Here is a 14160-nt window from a genome sequence, read left to right as displayed (position 1 = left end):
TTTGATGTGAGTATGAAGGAAAGAATGGTGGCCGAAGGTTGAAAGAGAAAATCAGAGGGAGAGAGGGAATTTCTTTAAACACACACACACACACACACACACAGACACACACACACACACACACACACACACACACACACACACACACACACACACACACACACACACACACACACACACACAGGCTCTTTGATCCGGGAGAGAATGGACCTAATAACGACCACGAAGAGGCGGGGCCAAGAGCTGCAACTCGAGTCATGTAACCACATTTAGATGAGTACATATAATGAGTACTCTGTCTCTCTCTCTCAAACACACACACACACATACACACACACACACACACACACACACACACACACACACACACACACACACAAGGACGAGACTGTTATTTGCGTATTCACACGAGGTAAATATAGAAGCGTCATGCCAAAGATACCAACAAGGGACCATATGACATTCACGGAATGTTGAGTGTTGTAGTCTACTCTATGGAATGTTAATACTTGGTGAAATTTAGTCGTTCTCACACTTGAATCATAAGAATTCATCATGAGTAAATACGCTGTGAGGCGTATAGTACGCAGTGTAAATACGCTGAGAGTTTGTTATTTTAGAGATTAAAGTAATAGTGACTGATGGTTTACAAGTTATACGCAGCCTTATTGATCTTTGTGTAGTCGATAGGCTTTAAACCTAGCAAACAGGACGAGAGGTAATGGTTGTGAGTGACAGTTATGTGATTTATCTATTTCAACAGTGTGAGTCAGACTTACAAGAGCCAGACGCAGTAGTTCTAGACGAGGCGGTGGTGGTGGTGGCCACTATACACAGTTTCTTAAATAGAAATGATCGATGGAAGACAGAGATCAGAAAAGCCGGTAAATAAGAGTTAAAGGGCTACGTATTTGTGTGTATAATCTTCAGTAAGGTGTGTCTGTCCATGGATAAGTTAACACCTATAAGCCTTTTCCTCCACCTGATAAATGGCAATTAAAACTTGTTCTTGTGGAGGATAAATTACAATAAATAGTGTTCTATTATGAAACATCGGTCTGTAGTGACACTTGTAGATGTATTGAAGACACACGAAGACGGAAACCCAGGATAACTCAATAATGTTTGTGCGTCATCGATAAGACAGAGTCCCCCATGACGCATGGAGTTGATTGTGTTAACCTGGGTTGCTAACACTTTCCGGAGTTAAAAACTCCCAACGAAGTCTTACCTTAAACACATTGTAGATTTTTATTTCATTACTTGTATATCAGTAACAAGTGCTGATTTAGGGCGCTTGATCTTAGGAACTGAAGCCACGTTCCTCTTCGGATCAGTCGCATTCCTCAGGTGCTGTATGAGCCTTACGGGTTAAGCGCTCCCTCTAACTATAATAACTAGAGCAGGGGAGATATTGCGACACAACATTTGCAGTAATATGCCAGGATAGTCTTGCAGCAACACTGACTGTATTTAGTAACATCACAGAGAGTTGTTCCTTATTGTTAATGCTGTGTTGCAGTGACTGGTGACAGTGTTGCAGGCAAATCTTAACTGATAAAACTGTGTTGCGCATTCCAAGGAGCACAGTTTGAGAGATTTTAAGTGACTTTATACTAACAGTGAATCTCAGTACATTCTCCACGTCTGTGATTTTTGTCTGTTTTAAATGGAGCCGGTAACTCTGTGTTGCAGGCAGACCTTGAGTGATAATACCGTGTTGCAGGCAGAGCTTGAGTGTCATACTGTGTTTCAGGCATATCTTCGGTAGTAATTCTGTGTTGCAGATTGAGTTTGAGTGGTAACACTGTGCTTCAGGTATAGTTTGAATGATAATAATGTGTTGCAGGCAGACGTTTAGGGGGTAATGTCGTGTTGCAGGCAGACCTTTGGCGGTAATACCATATTCAGATTGAGCTTGAGTGGCAACACTGTATTGCAGGTTGAAGGGCGGGCGGGAGGTGGTGTGTGGTCCACACTACACCAAGACAGAGACGCAGCAGGCGGCCCAGCTGGTCATCCACGATGCCACTTCCCAGGACTCTGGCACCTACACCGCCCTCGTCACCAGGCACGATGGCACCCAGGTACTGAGCCCCACCAACCACCAGTTTGTGCAGGGATCTTGTATCACAATGTAATACACCCTCGTTGTGTATACGATCACCCTATTATAATAGGGTACATGATGGGAACACCTGCCGTGTGCATGGTTATCCTATTTTATGAGCGGTGCATGGTGGAAACACCTGCGATTATCCTATTCTGTATGAGAGTTACATAGTGGGAATAGATGTTAGGTATGTTTCCTTCATATACTATCACTTAGGTTGTATTTCATACATTAAGTAAGGATGTCTGTCAGCTTGGGTTGGGGGACTTAAGCAAGGTAATCGAGATATTAAATATTGCTCTGCAGGTTCGTTAGTTACTGGAGCTTTAAAGGTTTAGTTCCAGCAGGACTAGAAATATTATTACCTCATAAAAAATTCATCCAGTGAGAACGTCATAATTTGTGGAACGTTGAAACTACTGTAGGTAGGACAAGGGAGGCAGAGGTTTGCACAGTGTTAGGGCAAGGTTCAGCCAATTTCTTATTAACCTATCATAGTGGCAGTCAACCTAAAGTGAATCATGCAGTACTCATCTCTATATCTCGCGCTAAGGAACTTCCTTAAACGTTTTGGTAGAGAAAGTCACCTCATCGCCAGTACTTGTTAATATTTTTCTTTATTTTTGGTACTTTAAGCATAAACTGAAGAAGTGTGTTTGTGTTGGGTGCAGGCGCGGGCGGCGGTGGCACTACAGGTGGTGAGCCATACCGCCCCCAGCAGGGTGGAAGCACCTACCTTCGCCAGGACCTTGAGTGATCTCGCTGCTAAGGTCGGCACCCGAGTCAGGTTCCTGGTGGAGCTTCGTCAGGCACACGATGTCAAGGTGAGACTCTTGCAGGCCAGGGTGACTTCTTTGATTATGACTTATACAATTGCTGATTAATATTTGAAGTAAATTAAACCTACACGTGTTAAAAATTTAAAAAGAATTAATATACACATTTACAGCAAAATGTTAACTTACACAGGTATATGTAACATACATACATGTAAGACATACACACACAAATGTGTAGTTACGTCACTTAATACAGCTAAAGGTTCATTATCACTTTACTTGTGGCTATAGATTCTGGTGACCACAAAGTTAGTGATTTGTCATGACGGTGGATGATCCAGAAAGTTTTAACCTTTAGTAATGTAATCATCAGCAACCATCTGTAACCTTTTATAAAGTGCGTATATCAAGCATAGCATGGTCTCATTATTACCTACGTAAACTAGGTGTACTGGTACCACAACAACGTGGAGGTGTCGGAGGACCCCAGGTATCGGCTGCTACACGAAGGTAACTTCTTCTGCGTCGACATCTCTCCTCTGAGTGTGACGGACGAGGGACCTTGGAAGTGTGTCGCAGAGAATTCCTCTGGCCAAGCTTCCAGCAGCGCCTCCCTCAGGGTCATCGGTCAGTCATACCCATCCCCGCGTCCCTTTTCACTCCCTCCTCCCTTTCTCCCTCAAATATTTATCTCTACTCTTTGTTTCTTGTCTTTGTTACATCATCAACACACCAGTTTTAAGAGTGGAGTTCAGTACGCATTGATTTTCAAAATCATTAGATTCACCCCGTTGTGACGCTTTGGACTGCGGTCCCAGGTACTCGAGTGAGAAAGTATTGATTAAAAAAGGTAGGCTTCAGATTGTAAAAAAATATGTGTATTCCAAAGTCTTTAATGTCTGTTCATTGCAACTAAGCATTGATAATCCTTATAGCATCATTTAGTTTATCCTTAGTTAAATTCGTGATATTAATTTAGGGAATCATATAAAGCTTTTTAATCGCTTCGTCTTTAATAATTATACATTTTCCAGACTTTTTCCACCACTCCTACCTAGTCTTACTTATGCTTCTGTTTCCCATCTGAACTTAACGTTCATTGCTTTATTAAATATAATTATTCGAGTAAGATTTTTTTTTTCGGAAATTTTGATAGTCCTCTGCCTATTATACGACAGGATATGTAGTATAAATAACTAAAGTATTGAGTGGTATCCCCTCAAAGGATTTTTTTTTATTGTTGGTGAGGGGCTCCAATTCCTTGAATCAAGCTTGAATACCTTCTATTCCCCGAGGCGCTTTATGACCCTACGGGTATAGCGCTCCACATGAATATAGTAGTAATAATAATAATCTTGAATGGTAAACTTTTGTAAGAATGTTTTAAATTTTTAGCATGCTTTAGTCTTGTATTCAAGTTTGATCAATTTAAGTTATGTAGATGAACCTTTGCAGCTGATATTCGTACCAATTGTTACTTGAGATGTTCTGTTGTAAACTTCATTTATGCATGGAGGACTTGAGCACAAGTTGATTGTATACTGAGTGCCTTCTAGAGTGACTAATGTTGCTATTTGCCACAGTTCCCAAGGGATATAAGCAGCCGGTGTTCCTAGAGGAGCTTGAGGCTCTTCTCACTGCTGAGGGCACCGTCAGCCTCGAGTGTAAGGTAGTGGGCGTGCCCACGCCCATCCTTAAATGGTACAAAGATGGAATCGAAATTAAAGCTGGTACGTACAAGTTTGCTTATTGGACCTTTTTGACTAAGTTTCGTTTTCAGTGCGAGAGCTTATACAGTAATGTGGGCACTGCGACACATACATCACTATGCGGTTTGTAGTGTGTACACTTCTTAATAATTAAAAATATGTCTTAAGTTGCATCCGCATTTTACTTGTGACTATTAAGGGTTATAATGCATTAATAATAAAGGTTAATATCTAACCATAACCAAATCGTATATTAATAATATAAAAGAATTTGAATGAGAAACGCATCAGAAGGAACATAATTTAAGGTGCTAATGGGCCAAGTCAACCACAGGTTGACTCTCACACTACCAGATGTTAGCACTCCCTGCCACCTTGTCTCTCATACCACCAGGAGATGTGTTTGCACTCACTGCTAATGCTAATGACCCCACATCTCTGGGGACGTACACCTGTGAGGCAGTCAACTGTATGGGTCGCACCATATCCTCTTCCAGAGTGCGGGTCCTCTCCAGGGAATCCTCACTCAGACCTCCTTCTAGGTGAGTCCCGCCCTACTTCCCTTCTTGCAAGTGCTAGAGGCTACATTAATGGGAAATTTTTACGATATTCGTAAGCTTTTCTCATTAATATTTACATTTTTAATGATAAGTGTTCCATTATTTTTATTACCGTGGTTTAAAATGACATCTGTATTATACATGGATTAATTTGGACTATGATCAATGTATAGTATGTACCCACAGCACTTTGGTCGTTTCTATATAATAACAATTCAGTCTTCTGACAATAATCCCAGACTAATTAAAATTTGACAGTGAGCCATTACCATCTAATACGTATTGTTTTTAGCAAAACCATCACAAAAAATGTATGAAATTGAATAATTGTGGAAAGGCGTCACAGAGTAAATGAGTCATTAGTAAGGTGATAATGGAAATGACAGTGTTGAAGGAAGTGTGGGGATGTGATGATTGTATGAGTGTTAAAGGAAGTGTAGGGATGTGATGATTGTATGAGTGTTGAAGGAAGTTTAGGGATGTGATGATTGTATGAGCGTTGAAGGAAGTGTAGGGATGTGATGATTGTATGAGTGTTGAAGGAAGTGTAGGGATGTGATGATTGTATGAGCGTTGAAGGAAGTGTAGGGATGTGATGATTGTATGAGTGTTGAAGGAAGTGTAGGGATGTGATGATTGTATGAGTGTTGAAGGAAGTGTAGGGATGTGATGATTGTATGAGTGTTGAAGGAAATGATAGATGTGATGACTGTATGAGAGTGTTGAAGGAAGTGTTAAGATGTGATTATTGTATGACAGTGTTGAAGGAAGTGTTGAGATATGTTGATTGTATGAGTGTTGAAGGAAGTGTTGGATGTAATTGTATGACAGTGTTAAAGGAAGTGTTGAGATGCGATGATTGCATGACAGTACTGAAACAAATATTGGGATGTGATAATTGCTTGTCTTCCCACAGGAAGGGTCGCAGGTCGCCCACACCAGTCGGTCCTCCACCCGTGCTTCTCGATCACTTGACAGATCGCAAGGTTAAAGTCGGCGACAAGGCCAGACTCAGTATTAAAGGTAATAATCTGTTTATGCAAACTATAATAGAATTAATGCTTTGATTTTTAGTTAAAATATGAAAAAATCCATGGTAATAAATATAAAAAAATATATTACTTATGTTTACGTTAGTATTGTATAATACTGTTATATCAAGAAACTCCGTTGCGGGTTACCACAAAACAGTGAGCCTTCATGAAGTACACGAATCGAGTTGAGAAGTTGCATACCAAGCTGATGCGTCAGTGTCCTCTCCCTTCAGTAACAGGGGATATCTTGGGGCTTACATGTGAGTGATACTGTAATGTAACTTGGTAGTGGAATGATGTACCAGTTACTCACTTGGTAGCAACAGCGGTCGCATATATATGTATATATACATGTCTAAACATGTGTATTACATACAGAGAGCAGCTCATAGCACGTGGTGTATCATATGCAAAACAACCACAAGGGAGGGAGGTAGTTGGATGAGAGCTGTCATCCACCTACCATGCCCCCTCCCCTCGTGGTTGCTTTGCATTTGTTATCGCTCGGTTGCGATTATAACAAGATACATCATACAGAGACAGCACTTGGTTACATTACTATCACTAGCTTTTTCTCGGTATGGGTGTAAAAAGAGACAGTGCATTTCTCCCTAACTCTACCTTTGTCCTTTTTTCTGAATGTTAATTTAATTATTTTTCTCCCCAGTGCTTTGTTACATTTCTTACGTGTCTGACAATTATGCTTGTGTAGTGGATGACACTGTCAGTCCAGTGTCAGCTGGACGTGCCAACTTTCACTAAACCCGTGTGGATCATTTACCACAAGGCGAGGTAGAGGAGACACACTTCCTACAAGTACTTACTACACCCTCCCCCACAGTGGAGACTCCGCCTGAGGTGCTGTCTGTGTCGTGGTACAACGATGGGAGGAAGGTAGAGGAGAGCGACCGGTACCGTCTGAGTGATGAGGGAGGAGGGCGATACATGCTCGAGATCTTCCACACCGAACTCGGCGACGACGGAGATTGGAAGGTCGTCGTTAAAAACGAAGGCGGCTATACTACGTCGTCTTGTAAACTCATTTTAACAGGTCAGTTATGTTACACCAATTGTGAAGTTACGAGTTGCAGTTCTTAAGTATCTGTTGCATCACGGAAGTACTCCAAAAAAAATGTCAGTTTTTATTGTCACGCTTTTGTGAGATTTGGAGTTATGAACAAGTGACTAGAACGTGTTTAGAATGAGTCTTGTAGAGCCCAGCTGGAACCTAGTTTGGTCCCCAAGAGGTGATTCTTTCGAACTATGCGGTTGGTTGAATGATTAGCATAGTCGTACAAAGTCACTTTAAAAGACAGCGAAGCAAACTTTCTATTTACGCATTTCGCTCACTGGTGAGCATTTTGAAGGCATGGCTTGAATAGCCCACCAGTGAGTAAAACGTTGCCTAAATAAATAGTTTGCTCTGATGCATGTGTTGGCATATTTTTACCTTTCAAAGCATTAATTAATCCATACATGTTGACTGATGTGTTGAACGAGTATTTGTCTCTCACAGTTCCCCGGAATTACCGTGAGCCTCGGTTCCTGGACAACCTCAGGGCGTTGCTGACGGATGAGGGGCTGGTGTCGTTTGAGTGTAAAGTGGTGGGATATCCGACTCCACTGTTGCAGTGGTTCAAGGACGGACAAGAGCTCAAACCTGGCGACGTGTACCAGCTCTCTGGCACCAACTCCTTAGGTCAGCCAAACCTGCTGCCTCTGGTAGCTTGGAGAAATGTTTGTGTTGTATGGGTAGAATCTCGGTTCCTGGCCCTACCTCTGCTGGTTGTTACTAGGCTCTGTCTTTCCTGTGTGTGCGTGTGTGTGTACTCACCTATTTGTGGTTGCAGGGATCAAGTCACAGTTCCTGTGTGTGTGTGTGTGTGTGTGTTAGTTACCATTTTGTCCTAGGCACATGTGTGTGTGTGTGTGTGTGTGTGTACTCACCTAGTTGTACTCACCTAGTTGAGGTTGCGGGGGTCGAGTCCGAGCTCCTGGCCCCGTGTGTGTGTGTGTGTGTGTGTGTGTGTGTGTGTGTGTGTGTGTGTGCGTGCGTGCGCGTGTGCGCGCGTGCGCGCGTGTGGGGGGGAATGTAGAATCTCTGTTGAATGCATTGTTAGCAACTCTGAATATAGAGTGCCATTAATTGTCTCTTAAGTATTCCCTAGTAAGATCCTTTTGTATTCCTTCAGGCAAGTACTCGTGCATCGCCAAAAACTGCATGGGAAAAGCTCAGTCCACGGCTGAGCTCACCCTTGAAGATATTAAATCCCACTTAAACGAGGACGAGAAAGAGCAACTGCTGGCTACCAATATTCCACCCAGGTAGGTACTAACCCATCATCGAGGATCTCTGCACCTTGGTACGGCAGCAACAAGAATGGCTCCTGCAGAAAAGACACGCTGCAGATCAAGCTCTACCCTCAGTGAATCTTTATCCCAATAAAAGCTTGTTCTGCACTCTCTCTCTTTTTCATTCTTATTGCAGTGAGTCGTTTGTATCCTAGGAAGGTTTACCTTATAACTTTATACATGTACATGAAACTATGCGCTTCACTTTTCATCCTGTATATGTATATTTTTTTTATTTCAAAGTTCATAATACGTTGTTGTAGTAGTTGTTATAATGTTTAACTTGCAGGAAGTAACAATACGCATTTTATTATGTACTGATGTGATTGACTTCTCTGGTGAACAGATTCATCCAAGGACTGAGAAGCCGTGACGTTAAGATTGGTGACCCCATCAGATTTACTGTTCAAGGTGAGTCATATTACTGGCCACCTGTCCTCACACTTTCTTCACGTAGGTAGCAGAAAATATATATTATACCAACAAGTGTGTAATTAAGAAATGTGCAGTGTTAGGAATCTTAACGAGGCTACGTTTTGCTCGTCAAGGGCTTAATCACATTACAGAGGCCATGAACAAAGAGTAACGTGTAGACCACAGTCAGGTGTAGTGGGGAGAGGGGCAGCCCGGCATTGGTTGATGTCATCTAATGGCAGTGGCCTTCTCTGTTGCCCCAGTGACCCGTTAAAACTTCCTTCCCTGCCCTGCCACCTCAGTGATATGTAAATGTTAAAACTGCCTTTCCTGCCGCGACAGTGACGGTGACACCAGCGCCTACGGTGACGTGGTACCACGAGGACGAGATCATTGCTGAGTGCCCCAAGTACCACATGTGTAAAGACGATCCTGGCATCTTCCACCTGGACGTAGCGTGCCTGCAGATCACCGACCAGGTGGGGAGCCTAAACCCTTCTGTCTTTCTCTCACTCAAGGAGACTCTTTTGACATTAATAATTTAATAAAGGGTTTAATTGATGTCGCCTGTTTTAAACTGGTATGATAATATTTATTTGTATTGAATGTTAATGTGAGTTGTTATTGTTTTATCCTTTTTTCATTGTGTTGTATGTATATTTTATAATGACTGTGGGTGCTGAGTGAGGTACGAGGTCAGTGCTTGGTAAATGTCATAATTACTGCACCCTTTCTCTCTCTCTCTCTCTCTCTCTCTCTCTCTCTCTCTCTCTCTCTCTCTCTCTCTCTCTCTCTCTCTCTCTCTCTCTCTCTCTCTTCCCCCCTCTTAGTAAACTTTTTCTTATTAATAACTTGGCTTTCAAGATTCGAAGTAATTTTTTGTATTTTTTTTTTTTACACATTTCACACCAAACCCCCATACTGAAAATGATAGTAAACATTTCGGTCTATGCTGGATCATCATAACGTCAAAAGGAGTTAGATTTTTTTTTTTCACCCGGGATGGGCTGAAACATTGCTCATTTCTAATATACAATTTGAGAGTTAATTGTGACTCGTTCCAATCATGGTATTGTGACTTTTATTCTTCACGTCATTCATTTATTCATCCTTTGAATGTATACAGAAACTCATGGATGTTGCTGAATATATTTTAATTTCTTATATTAAGTGCTCTTATACCTGGCCTCTATTCAGTGAGGAGGGAAGTGTATTGATAACGGTGAAGAGCTCTTCATTTAAGGAAGTGGAGCTATTCTTCCTTTGGATCAAACCATTTCCCAGACACTGTATGATGTATATCTGGAGTTTATCTGGAGAGAGTTCCGGGGGTCAACGCCCCCGCGGCCCGGTCTGTGACCAGGCCTCCTTAGGTCAGTGTCCCAGGATGCGACCCACACCAGTCGACTAACACCCAGGTACCCATTTTACTGATGGGGAACATAGACAACAGGTGGAAAGAAACACGTCCAATGTTTCTACTCTGGCTGGGAATCGAACCCAGGCCCTCACCGTGTGAAGCGAGAGCGTTAACCACCAGGCCACCAGAGCCCTCTTTAGTTCTTTCCCATAATAATAATAATAATAATAATAATAATAATAATAATAATAATAATAATAATAATAATAATAATAATAATAATAATAATAATAATAATAAAAATAATTGTTGTAATAATATCCATGTATCTGTTCGTCTTTCCTCTGAATTTACATTGTTTACAAAACTTTTTTCTGAGATTTTTTCGATTTTGTCCGATTATAATAATAATAATAATAATTATTATATTATTATTATCATGGCCAAGTGCTAACGTTTTAAGGGTCATACAGCGCCTTTCGAAATGGGAGGTAATCAGGTTTGATCCGAGTAAAGGAAGGGTAGCTCCAATTCCTTGGATTGGGAGCCCTTCACTGGCATCAAGATACCTCCCCTCAATTGCCTTCGAGAGGTATTTGTCCTATTAAAGAGCTGCCGTCAACTGAGTTTTCACAGAATGTTAGTCACAAGAAGGAACAAATTCACTCTGAGTTTGTTGGATATAGATGGCGTACTAGTAACAGCAGGGAACACCGTATGTACTACGTGACACAACAGGCTGTTGCTGTGACGTTTCGCTCAAGAGAGGCGCCCTATAACTAACATTCCCCATTAATTCTTTGTAGATTTCTGGCATAGGAGCCGACTAATTTTCTCTTCCTGTCTATTCAGGAGCCGACTAATTTTCTCTTCCTGTCTATTCAGGAGTCGACCAATTTTCTCTTCCTGCCTGTTCACCCCTCAGGGGAGGGTCCTTGACGCTGGTGAGGGACTCTTGATCTAGGGAATTGGATCTATTCTCCAGTTCCTTGAATTGAGCCTGAATGCCTTCCATCATCTCCCCATAAGTGCTGCATAATCCCTACGGGTTTAGCACTTCCCATGATAATAAATCCTGTCTGTTCAGGAACCGACCAATTTTTTCTTCCTTTCGGCAGATATCTCGATTTACGTTATTTAACTTAGGTTAAGTTTAGTAAGGTTTAGTTAGGTTATATAATCCTCTGTCAGTTAAAAATAACTTATAACGTACCTCAACGACAGTAAATGAATGCAAGATATAAGCGATAAAAAGTTCTGACGCACGAACAGAAAACGAGGACTCCTTACCCCCCCCCCCCTCACTAGCGCTTTGAAAATATCAGTTAATCACTATATTAGACTTTTTATCAGTAACCCATTTGACTGTGAAATGCTAGCTATAATTAAGATGGGCTTCTTTATCATTGCGATTTAATAAAGCTCTTAACAGAGATACATTTTGCTATGTGTCTTTTGTTACCAAAAAGTGTCGGCAGTACGCCATTTGTGTCAGCGTGTATTGATGGTGTGGTTATGATGCAGGGAGAGTGGAAGTGTGTGGCCAGCAATGATTATGGTCACAGCGTCACCGCCGCCTCCGTCAAGTTGGTCATTCCCAGACACTACAAGAAGCCTGTCTTCCTGGAACCTCTCCGGGCAGTCCTCTCACAGGAGGGAACTGTCAACCTTGAGTGTAAGGTGAGACTCAATGCCTTCACTAAATATATTATCTCTGACCAGTTGTTGCATATGGAATTTTAGGACTAACTAGTCATGGATTCAACCCCCATCCGTTTCCTGGTTTATGTATCATACTTATCTACTTGTCGGTATTATAGGAATATTGCAAGTTATCTATTACTTTGCAATAGTTTTTAGAAAAAATAAATCGTGCAGATATTCATAAGATAAAATCTGTATCATTTAGTCATATCACATGTCCTCTTCAACATTTCAACCGAGGAAGCCATGTAATGTGGTTCGATAGTATTAAATAATGGCGAATTGTAAATGATACGATATCAGATGTACTTCTGTTTGGCCGTTTATGGATCCATATGTTCTTGTGTTGTCTTAAATAATGGGGTGCACAATAAAGTAGCCACTCAGGTGGCAAAATCTAATATTTTCGCGTTATTATGAAATAATAAAAATATTCTTATATATACGCAAACGTTTTTTTATTCTGCTTAAGAAAGTTTTATGTATTAATCTAAGACTTTCAACAAAATTCAGTCACTTGTAATTCATGAGTCAGTGAAAGTTATCCGCATTTGAATATCAGTAAATGCGAGACAGTGTGGTAAGGAATGTTTCCTGGGGTGTCACAGGTGATTGGCGTGCCTCAGCCGGTGCTCAAGTGGTACAAAGATGGCGTGGAGCTGCAGCCTGGAGACATCCACAGGATCATAAGCGGGGAAGATGGTACCTGCTGCCTGGGCACCTACACCTGCGAGGCCTTCAACATCATGGGTTCCTCCTCCTCGTCCGCCGCTCTCCTCGGCTTCGAAGGTGAGTTGCAACAACTTCCTTAACATTATCATCGTAATATGATTCATAGTAAAGATATGAGAGTACAAACACTGTGCATTTTGGACCACCTCTGTGCCTGGAAAAATACAGTTGACTGTAGGCCGTTTCCCACCAGGTAGGTGACCCAAAGAAATATACACATTTCGCCATCATCTGTTGTTAGATTAGTAGACACGTGACAAAAGTTTCGAATACTGCAGTTTTTCCAGTTACATACATTTTCTCAAGTATTTTTTTTTGTATTTTTGAAGACTTTTTTTTTTTGAATGGAAAACATTAACTAATAAGTATTTGTCCTGACAGAAGCTTTGCTGTCAATATAAAAATAAGATTGTTTAAAGAACGAATCAAACCTGATTGCCTCCCATTCCCAAAGTGATGTATGACTCCTGTGGGTTTGGCGGCACTCCATGAATATAAAAAATAATTTTATCCCAAATCTTACCTTCAGATAAATTACTACAGAAGGGAGGAGACAAGATGGCTGAGGCGGTGGGTCTGGCTGACGCTCGCGGCATCGCCAGGAACCCTTCACTCTCCACCATCAACGAGGAGCGCTCCTCGCAGATCTCTGTGTACGAGTCTGCTGTATCTGAGGCCTCTGAGGAAGAGAGAGCCGACGTCTCTCTTAGTATTGATGGCAGAGAAGTCTCCCTCTCACTCTACGAGACACCAGATATTTCAGAGGCGGAAGCTAAGCAAATTGCTGAAATCTATGCTGATGAAATTTCTGATCATTTGTCAGGTACGTAACACAGTGTATACTAAACTGAATCATCTTTACACAAAAGGTAATAATGTTGACATTATTTAGCAAAAAAAAAAAAAAACTCAAAATAAGGGGACTCAAGTTAAATTCCGGTTTAGGGAAGATATAGACAAGCACTGGTCTGATAAAAAAAAATGTAGAGTGAAACACTGAGAAGTAGCATCATTAAATTTGATACCTTAAGTAGATTAGACAAATGCCCGTTCTCTGAACCATTTATCTACATGGGTGGGAATGTGTTTGTGGGAGTAGAACGTGCCAAGCATGGGCCTGTAGGCTTGCTGCAGTGCTCTTTTTATATACTTTTAAACATTATGTAGTTAGGGCGTGAACTTTCATTTGATTAGAATCTTTGAGTTTTTAAATTGTAAATACTTTTAAAATATATATATTATATTATATATTATATATTATATTATATTATATATTATATTATATATTATATATTATATATTATATATTATTATATATTATATATTATATATTAAAATATATATATTATATATATATATATATTAATAATTGTAAGAGGCAGAAAACACTGATGTTTTATTTC

At 40.9% G+C, this 14160-nt stretch overlaps 1 protein-coding gene across 15 annotated transcripts in view; it reads left to right on the top strand.

Annotated features, from left to right (window-relative positions):
* Positions 1-14160, top strand: part of LOC128688939 (titin homolog) — a 748574-nt gene that overhangs the window by 193401 nt on the left and 541013 nt on the right. For all 15 annotated transcript variants that reach the window (XM_070085630.1, XM_070085629.1, XM_070085628.1 and 12 more), the window contains 14 exons: positions 1943-2087; positions 2785-2937; positions 3339-3519; positions 4476-4622; positions 4996-5143; positions 6078-6184; positions 7037-7246; positions 7712-7894; positions 8388-8520; positions 8894-8958; positions 9304-9440; positions 11846-12001; positions 12634-12814; positions 13287-13580. In XM_070085630.1, the coding sequence (XP_069941731.1) occupies positions 1943-2087; positions 2785-2937; positions 3339-3519; positions 4476-4622; positions 4996-5143; positions 6078-6184; positions 7037-7246; positions 7712-7894; positions 8388-8520; positions 8894-8958; positions 9304-9440; positions 11846-12001; positions 12634-12814; positions 13287-13580 (2240 nt within the window). The remainder of the gene's footprint in view (positions 1-1942; positions 2088-2784; positions 2938-3338; positions 3520-4475; positions 4623-4995; positions 5144-6077; positions 6185-7036; positions 7247-7711; positions 7895-8387; positions 8521-8893; positions 8959-9303; positions 9441-11845; positions 12002-12633; positions 12815-13286; positions 13581-14160) is intronic.

Source organism: Cherax quadricarinatus, chromosome 16 (genome assembly GCF_038502225.1).
Source record: "Cherax quadricarinatus isolate ZL_2023a chromosome 16, ASM3850222v1, whole genome shotgun sequence".
Lineage (NCBI taxonomy): Eukaryota > Metazoa > Arthropoda > Malacostraca > Decapoda > Parastacidae > Cherax > Cherax quadricarinatus.
This window is presented reverse-complemented; position numbering and strand designations above follow the sequence as displayed.